The sequence below is a fragment of the Gouania willdenowi genome, chromosome 14 (assembly GCF_900634775.1).
Source record: "Gouania willdenowi chromosome 14, fGouWil2.1, whole genome shotgun sequence".
NCBI lineage: Eukaryota > Metazoa > Chordata > Actinopteri > Blenniiformes > Gobiesocidae > Gouania > Gouania willdenowi.
The window spans coordinates 962368-972026 of record NC_041057.1 but is presented as its reverse complement, the minus strand read 5'-3'; the positions used below and the strand labels follow the sequence as shown (position 1 = coordinate 972026).

General features: G+C 37.1%; 1 protein-coding gene across 1 annotated transcript; it reads left to right on the top strand.

Annotated features, from left to right (window-relative positions):
* The first annotated feature begins 285 nt into the window (after nucleotides 1-285).
* Nucleotides 286-6171, top strand: LOC114476170 (heterogeneous nuclear ribonucleoprotein A/B-like). Its single transcript, XM_028467500.1, has 9 exons — nucleotides 286-396; nucleotides 1776-1943; nucleotides 2026-2194; nucleotides 3494-3652; nucleotides 3727-3858; nucleotides 4405-4516; nucleotides 4591-4743; nucleotides 5671-5761; nucleotides 5835-6171. The coding sequence occupies exons 2-8, from the start codon at nucleotides 1792-1794 to the stop codon at nucleotides 5739-5741; spliced, it is 948 nt and encodes a 315-aa protein (XP_028323301.1). The 5' UTR covers nucleotides 286-396; nucleotides 1776-1791; the 3' UTR covers nucleotides 5742-5761; nucleotides 5835-6171.
* The last annotated feature ends 3488 nt before the right edge of the window (nucleotides 6172-9659 follow it).

Here is a 9659-nt window from a genome sequence, read left to right as displayed (position 1 = left end):
AATGATAGTGTTTAGAGGGAATATGAAACAGCTCACGTAAAGACGGTCAGAAAATGCCCCAAAATACGTGGAGGAGTCGTTTTTCATTCATTACAGTTCTCATCTGTACAGTTAAAAAGCTGAAAGTCAAACGTGACCAACGGATGATTTCATTCATTTCTGCATCTCACAAAACAAACGCATTTTTCATGCATTCTTTGTCATGGCGGATAAGCGAGTCCAGCCAATCATGCGCCACCTTTAGTTCCTCCCGCCACTGAGTTGTCCAATCACACGCGTCGTCATTGGGCGGTCCGCTCCGTGTCTTCATATCCGGTCGTATATAACGCGCCACGAGTTAGCGGCGGATTCAGAGAGTCCATTTTGCGCAGCGAGTCCTCCGTTTATCCTCTAAAAGTGAGTCTATTCATGTCTTTACTGTTTGATGTCGCCTTCAAATGCAGTTATATAACCGTGCGTAGCGTTTTACATCATCCGTTTGTTGCCCTTGGTCTTCTCCGTGGTGCGTCGTTTTTACTCGGTGTTAGCTCTCAAAGCTAATCCCGCAAACGCTTTTTAAATAAAGAAAAAATAGGTTTTCTGATGGCGGTAAACGGTGGGTTTTATTCCGGTTAGTGTTTTGAGATGATACATGCACGCTGAGGTTGATAAGGTGGTGGTTTTTATTCATTTTAATCGTTGGAGGAGTGTGTGGGGCCTGCAGGCGTTAGCCGAGCAAAGCGCGGTCCGCTTAAACGCAGCCGAACGTGGAGATTCGCATGTCTTTGTGTCCGTGGGAAGATTTTAAAGCTTCTAAGAAGGTTGAAATGCAACTCTGAAATACGTCGCTTTCATTCACGCATTGTAGCAAACTGTGCTGGTAACAACGAAACCGATAAGAGTTTACTTGTAGATTTTGTAACGTTTTTCTGCTCAGGTGCACACGCACCGAATGAAAGATTATTACTCTATGTGCAAACCAATGAATAGTGTAGGCATTTTCTGTCTTATATTATGTTTAATAAGTTTGCACGTTAACTTTCTGCATCTTCTACGTTTTTAATCCAGATTTTAATTAGGAATTACGTTAACATTAGCTGGATTTAATGTGAATGTTTTCTTTTTGTTAGTTGCCTTTGAGTTTAACTACAACAACTTTTGTTTTGCGTTATGGAATATTTTTATCGTTTGACTGTACGTGGTTATAGTTAAAGATATAAAACATTTTTAAAAGGTGAAAATTATTTTCAGTCTTGTATTTTTTGCGTTTGTTGAATTAATTTACTGTATATGTGTGTGTATATATATACTTAGTGTATATAGGTCTTTTGTTGTAATGGTTTGTGGAAATATCAGTAAATGCACTTTGTCTTCTGTTTGAAAATGAATGATGACTCTTATTTCATACATTTATTTCTCAAATTGAAACTTTCTTTTATGCAGTTTCTGCACTGACAATAAAACAATGTTGGCAATATTTTGGCTTCCTGTGGTTTTTACAGATGTTTAATCATTTGTAAGCAGATGATGCACTGTGGTTTGGTTTATCATGCTACAGTTTGAGAAATCATATCTTTTTACAGTGTGCAAGCCTTTGACATTAAAGCATTTTAAGTAATCTGACAATTTGTTTTATTACTGTAAATAAACCTGATGATGCTATGCTACCTAGTGCTTACGTCTGTTAAACTGAAGCTGATCAACCTGCTGAGTGGACTCATAACAAACCAGATCAACACCAGTGAATGAAACGATCTAGTTTGTTATTAATAACATGGGTGGTTTTCTGCTCACAGAATCCTAAAGACCATCATGATGGCCGACGCAGAGACTCTACTCATGGAGACGTCGGAGCAGAACGGAGACGAGGACCAAAACGGAGCCGAGCAGGAGCAGATGGGAGAGGACGACGACTGCACGGACGGAGGAAAAATTGACGCCAGCAAGGGAGAGGAGGACGCTGGGTAGGAGTGGCGTGATCTTAGACCTGTACTGGTCAATGATTCCTACATGAACTAAAATGTTCCCATCTTTTTATTCCTGCAGTAAGATGTTTGTGGGCGGGCTCAGCTGGGACACGAGTAAGAAGGACCTGAAGGATTACTTCACCAAGTTCGGTGAGGTGTCGGACTGCACCATCAAGATCGACCCAAACACCGGTCGCTCCCGGGGGTTTGGCTTCGTCCTCTTCAAAAACTCGTCCAGTGTAGACAAGGTGAGACATCCCAGAGAGCGGGGACCCCCACTGTAGCTGAAGGTGGTTGAACACAAACATGAACATTAAAGAACAGTCATGTGGAGACAGGACCATCTATAAGGGGGAATAAAGGAGAGATTTTTGGGGTCCATCCATAAAGTCAGTAAAATGATGGTCTATTATTCTATGAATCTGTGATAACCACATTTATTTATTCATCTGATTAATATCCACTGTTATCCAGGAACGTTTATTATTATTATAGTCATCTTAAAGATGGAAATCATGGTTTTAATCACTAATAAAATGGGTTCAGTGACCAAAAGTGGTAAAACTTTAAAAACCACAGAAATGTATTAAATGTAAATTAAAGTGGACAAAAACAGACATAAAAAGTTAAGTGTCAGTATTGGAACATTTAGTTTAAACTGGCAAATAAGGATGACAAATAATGAATGTGGTTAAAAGTGGCGATAATCGGACTGCCCCCCAGGGGATGGGTTAAATTGCAGAGGACAATTTTCAATATATGTGTAACAATGTATATACATGACTAATAAAGGCTTAAAGCCCAGTTTAATTTAATTAAACATATCTGACATTAGGTGGAAAAGTGGTTGAAAGGGTTTAAGTGCAGAAAATGCATTAGAATGTGACGTAGAAGTGTCAGAAATGGGAGTATTGTAGCAAAAATATATTAAAAGGAGTAAAAATATGTGAAGAAAGTGATTAAAATATGGAAAGTTTGTTGTAATTGCAGGAAGAAAAAAAAATTAAAAATGTGCTCAAATTGTTGAAGAAAATTTTTCACTTTTTTTTTAAAGGCATCTGGTGATTGTGTCCAGTGTCTCACGACCCCAAACGGTGTCCCGACCTCAAGGTTGAGAACAGGTGTCCTAAATAATACAGATAATGATCAATTATTAAGCTGGGTCACATTTAAAACCACTAAGCCGACTTGAAAACACAGATTGTTTCTATAAATGCACTAAATGGACTTTATTTATATAGAGCTTTATCACCACTGAAACAGTCCCAAGGCGCTTTACATATCAGCTCATTCACCCAATCACTCTCTCATTCACACACCAGTGGGACAGGACTGACATGCAAGGCACTAGTCGACCACTGGGAGCAACTTAGTTCAGTGTCTTGCCCAAGGACACTTCGACACACAGTCAGGTACTGGGATCGAACCCCCAACCTCTCGATCAGAAGACGACCCTCCACCACCTGAGCCACGGTCGCCCTATAAAGAACAAAAGTCAAACAGATATTCTGGTGTTGGACGCCGTGTCTGATGTTTTAAATTTCCAGGTCCTGGAGCACAAGGAGCACCGACTGGATGGGCGCCAGATCGACCCCAAGCGAGCGATGGCCATGAAGAAGGAGCCGGCCAAGAAGATCTTTGTGGGGGGTCTGAACCCCGAGGCCACCGAGGAAAGCATCAGGGAATACTTCCTCACCTTTGGAGAGGTCGCGTTAACGTCAGCGCTCTGTCCTCTCGTTTCTCTCACGTGGAAACTTTAACGCCATCTTTTCTCCTCCAGATTGAAGCGGTCGAGCTGCCTATTGACGGCAAGACAAAGAAAAGGCGGGGCTTCATTTTTGTCACGTACAAAGACGAGTCCAGTGTGAAGAAGTGTCTGGAGAAGAAGTACCACAACATCGATGGAGGCAGGGTGAGACGTTAACGTGCTGTAACAACGTTGGTTTAAAGTGTGGGGCACGCCCCCCTGGTGGGCAATAGAAGTATAACACTGTTTAATGAGATCAAATACACTAAAAATGTAGCAGTAATTAAATCATTAAATTGTATTAAATATGGACCAGGGACTAAATGTAAAAATTATTTCAAATGACAGAAAAGATTGATTTTAAACAATGTTCCTTTATTTCCTTTTTTTATTAGTCATTAACTAAAACGTGTGAATTTGGTTTTCATGCATGTGATTAGTTATACTACTTAGTTTATTTCATACATTTTTATGTTTTTTGTAAAATGTTTAGTTAATTCCTGTATGTTTGACTAATGTACTTTTACATTTGTTTGTTATGCAAGTGGTTAGTTTAGTTTAGTTTGATAGTTTTTCTGTTGGTTAAATGAATTAAAAAAGGTTTGTCAGGTTTATGGTGGGGGGGTGATGGGTGAAGGAGGGGCTTAAAAGTTGACCTTTTTCTATTCTTAACAGGTTTAGAACCATTGGACTAACTGTTTGTGTTTTCAGTGTGAGCTGAAGATCGCTCAGCCTAAGGAGGTCTACCAGCAGCAGCAGTACGGGGGAGGGCGTGGGGGGGCATACGGTGGCGCTGGACGTGGAGGTGGGCGTGGCCGTGGAGGTGAGTTCCCACGTTGGAGCAGCTACAATGTGTTGGTGCTGCGAAAACTTTCTAACTTCTTGTTTCCTGTCCAGGTCAGAGCCAGGGCTGGAACCAGGGCTACGGAAACTACTGGAACCAGGGCTACGGTAACCAGGGCTACGGAGGCTATGGCGGCTACGGCGGCTACAGCGGCTATGGAGACTACTCCTCTGGTTACTATGGATACAGCCCTGGATATGACTACAGTAAGGGAGGGGGGTGCTCGTAGCTTCACCAGGAGTTTTTGAAAATTAATAATGTAAATAAGTGATTATGAAATTTAATCTAATACTGCTGTGATATAGAGAATTTAATATCACAATATAGGTAGATTTATATTCCTTAAAATGACAAATGGAAAACTTATTTTATATATAAAACGGTTTCTATAAATTTAATAAAAAGACCTTTTGCTATTTCTCAGAACCTTTAGCAACACATTATTCTGCATTTGTTACGTCCTAAAACGCCTGATTTTTACGGCAGCTTTTTCTAAATTTATTTTGAATAAATTGTAGAAATGAAAACCAATTTGTTCTTAAGTTTGAGTTATCGGTATTATCTGTTCAGTGAAATGTTTTACTGCTGATGAGGAAACACTCACATGTGTCAAACTCAAGGCTTGGGGGCCAAATCTGGCCATTTAGAGTATCTACTTTCTCCCACAGGTGAAAGTAAAACATGAATTATTGTGTAAATAACCAAATTAGTCTGTAGATCTCAGCCCCTCCAATCACACTAATTAAATATAATTTCACAATGTAATTCTTATATCACGTGTTTAAGTTCATTTTCATCTGAAATTGTTCAACTAAAAACAAAAGTTTCCTTCAATTTATTCACAGATTACATTTTAATGTCAAAGAAATTTAAATAAAAATCTGATTTATTGCTTAAATATTGTAGATTGCTGACACTTCACATTAATTACACACAGAAATGCAAACTAAATGACATTATGTATAAATTGCTGGTTTTCAACATGTGATGTGTGGCCCACTTCAGATGAAACCGGTCTGTATTTGGCCCCTGAACCAAAGCTTTAACGACATTAATCACAGCATTCCAGTGGTGTTGCGTGTTCTGTGGGTTTATGATGTAAATGTTGTTCTGTACCTCCTGACGCTCCACAGATCAGGGCAACGCCAGCTACGGGAAAACCCCGAGACGAGGAGGGCACCAGACGGGCTACAAGCCGTACTGATGACCAGAGGGAGGTTTGAGGTGAGGATTTAAAATAAACCCGTCACAGGATAACGCCGTCACTGTTCTGACCACGCCCCCTGTCCCCTCACAGCGCTCCAGAGAACACGGTGGGACGGACGCCAGGCTCCGCCTCTTTTATGACAGACGACCATTTGTACAGAGAACATCCGACATGTAACTTTTTGTTTTCTTACCCCATGATTTTTAGGTTTTATTTTCCCCCTCCCCCACCCCATCGGTGTCTTTTTGTTTCTGCCCCTCCCCCCACATTTCCCCCAGAGGAAGTGTAATTTTTACTGTACTTTTTGGTACCTGTTTTGATTCTAATGTATTGTAAGGGTTGTATTTTACATGTGTGCTGGCTTTACGGCTTGGAAATCTTGGCGCTGTAAAGGAGCTTTTTGACAAAATAAAAGCAGTTTTCAGTATTTTCTCGTCACTTGTTTTTAAAGGTCGTCATTTTTTTTTTTTTTTTTTGTACAAATTTCAAATCACCACATATTTTACTTTGATTCTAGCAAAAAATCAGTCACGCTTGTAATTTATTTTAGCAATTGTGTATGATAAACATTGGTTTAAGTAGCATTAAAGTTAATTAAACCGTAATGTTTCCTTAAGCATCAAATATTGTAAATGAAAGGTGTTCAGACACTATGAAACCTAATGTTTTATGTTAATGTTTTTAAATAAAAACCTAAGCACTAAATATTACAGCTTTAATCTCAAAATATTATGATTTTATCTAAAAATTGCTACTTTATTCTAGAAATAATGCAACTTAAATCTCGCAGTGCCCAGTTTTTTTTTTAATCTGTCACTAATACGGTTAATGGAAAAATCTAACTGCAGAAAGAAAAATGATTAAATTAGAAAAATAAATAAGACAATAGAAATAAAATGTAGGTAGAAAATGTTTTTTTTTTTTTGAACTGCAGTTTTTTCTTTCTGCAAAATGTCTAAGAAATGAAAGGAAAACCACTGTAGAATGTAGAAATAACGTTTCTACATAACTGATAAATCAGATGTTGGATCTTAAAGATGTATTTGCTGCTTTGTGCCACTAGAAGGCGCTGGTTCTCCAACGTTTTTGCCTCTAATTCCTTTTTTCTTTTGAATTTAAGTCCCTCCTTATGTCTGACTATAATTCTCAATTGAGTGACAACACGTTTTAAAGAGTCACATTTTGTGAATAAGTGGAAATAATATTTAGTGCCTAATAGATTTATTTTGATTGTTTTTTATCATTTCCTGTTTTCTCCTAATCAGATCATTACTTAACGTTTTGTTTTTATTATTCAGCATATTTTTTTTCTTTTAGTTTTGAGTTGCTGATAATATTCAGTATTGTTGTTGCTTTTTAACTTAAAATAAACAAAACCTCATATTTTTAATGCTTTCGTTTAATTTTCCTCTAAAGTACCCCCTGTAGTGCCATCGTGTACCCTTAAAGGTACATGTACCTTATTTGAGAAACACTGCACAATAGTAATAAACTGTTACTCAGTTTGAGTAACCGTGATTGGTCTTCAATATCTAATGTGCAGCGTCTTATTCTTTAAAAAAAAAAAAAATACAATTCATCTAGAAATTTAAAGGTAAATTAGATGCATTCATTGTCTATGCAGGGCTGGCAAAATCCAAAAACGATGCAAAACTGTGCAATCAAAACTTAAAATAAGATACAGAAGTTTCAGTACAAGGAAATTTCTACTTCACTGTTTGGTTGTATTAGTCAATAACATCTTAAAATCAAAGAACATAATGTACAAACAACACAATAGAATTGTTAGAATAGAACAAATAAAAAATTGCCCTGTTTTTATAATAAATGTTTTTTGTGTTTTTTCCAAGTTGACGAGATAATTTTTTTATACCAAATATCAACTCAAAAACGCTGAAAAATATTTCCTATAAAAACAAAAAAAAAACAGAGCCGCTTCTTTTTATTTACTTCTTTTTATTTCAACTCAGAAAAAAACACAAACATTCTCTAGAAAAACAGGAAAACACAGTCCCTTTTTGAATTGACTTATTTTTATCTCATCAGTTTAGAAAAACGGAATTAAATCAATTGAAATTGAAACATTTGTCAGTGTTTTGATCGTTTTTTTAAGCATTTATTAAAAAGAAACTTATACAACCTTGTTGCTTTTATTTATTTTGTTGCGGCTCATTTTCAAAACAAACCAACAAAATGTTTCACAGAAGGAAAAAAAACAACTTCTAAATAAAAATGTCAAAACGGAAATTTATAAACTCACAAATCACTGATCCTTGCAAATACAGAGCTGAGCCGCAATAAATATCACATTTAAATTCATTTTCATGAGGACAATAAAGACAAAATGGCTCCTAGGTTTTCAACATGTGGGTCAGGACCCGAATATCCGTTAAAAAAAAAAACCCATTTACAATGACACAATGGATCCTAAACTTTGATTAATAAAGTATGAAATATAAAATTCTGAGCCATTTAAATTCTTAGCTGCTTATTTGAATCACAGTGAGATTGTAAAACATTTATATTTAAAATAAACATTTTTTAGATGAAATATTTGTTGAATATCCTTCAGCAGTGCTCAAGGTGTACCCCATTTCTCTTCATTCTGAATCCAAGTCCCCCCTTTGTCCAACAACATTTAACATCTAGAAAGCATAATAATGGAATAAATGAGTGATAACACACGCTTTAAAGAATCATATGTAAATGAGTGGAATGGCTCTTGGATTAATTTATTTCAAAACGTTTTATAATTTCCTTTGTATTTTCAGGTTATTTTCTAATTAAGATAATTTCCATCATAATTATGATTATAATTTTTAACTAAACACTCCCTGTGGTTCCATTGCGTACCCCTAGTGGTACACGGTCCCCCATTTGAGAAACACGGTCCTGATGATAAAAAAGGGACCCTGTGCTTTTATTTTGAAGGCGTTTCATTTATGTAGTAGTTTCTAACAGAAAGGTGTCAAAATAATAATAATTCACACCGTAGTTTATTTTAATGAATTATTGCTTATTTAAAAAAAAAAAAAAAAAACCTTATTTTTATATAAACATTGATTTTATAAAACACGTGTTTGATGATGATGATGATGATGATGATGTCACAGTTTCATTAGTCTTTGATCTCACACCTCGTCGATCACCGGCAGCATCGGGGTTTTCAACCTAAGGTACCGCCGCACCACCATCACCCGGACGGTTTTGTTGGACGCAAAAACACCGTCACGCGCCGTCGGCTTCTCCTGCGATGCCGTGGCTCCGCCCCTTATGCCGCTCCTCGCGTCTTTAACGTCGTCCTGGTTAGAAAACCTCCAACGTCTCTGGTTTCCTCCGCCTGAGGCCCCGCGGAGCAGCCGTGCGGCCGTCAGGAAGGAGTCGAACTCCGTTTGAGAATTCCTGTTCTCCATCATACAGCGTTACACATCTATTCTATATATGTCTATGAAAAAAGACAAGAATAGATTTATTCTTATATGTCTACAAAAAAGGAACAGATCTATTCTTATACATCTGTAACTAAGGAACAGATCTATTCTTTATACATCTGTAACTAAGGAACAGGTCTATTTTTTATACGTCTACAACTAAGGAGCAGATCTATTCTTTATACATCTGCAACTAAAGAACAGATCTATTCTTTATACATCTGCAACTAAAGAACAGATCTATTCTTTATACATCTGTAACTAAGGAACAGATCTTTTTTTATACGTCTACAACTAAGGAGCAGATCTATTCTTTATACATCTGTAACTAAGGAGCAGGTCTATTATTTATACGTCTACAACTAAGGAACAGATCTATTCTTATACATCTGTAACTAAGGAACAGATCTATTCTTATACATCTGTAACTGAGGAGCAGATCTATTTTTTATACGTCTACAACTAAGGAGCAGATCTATTTGTA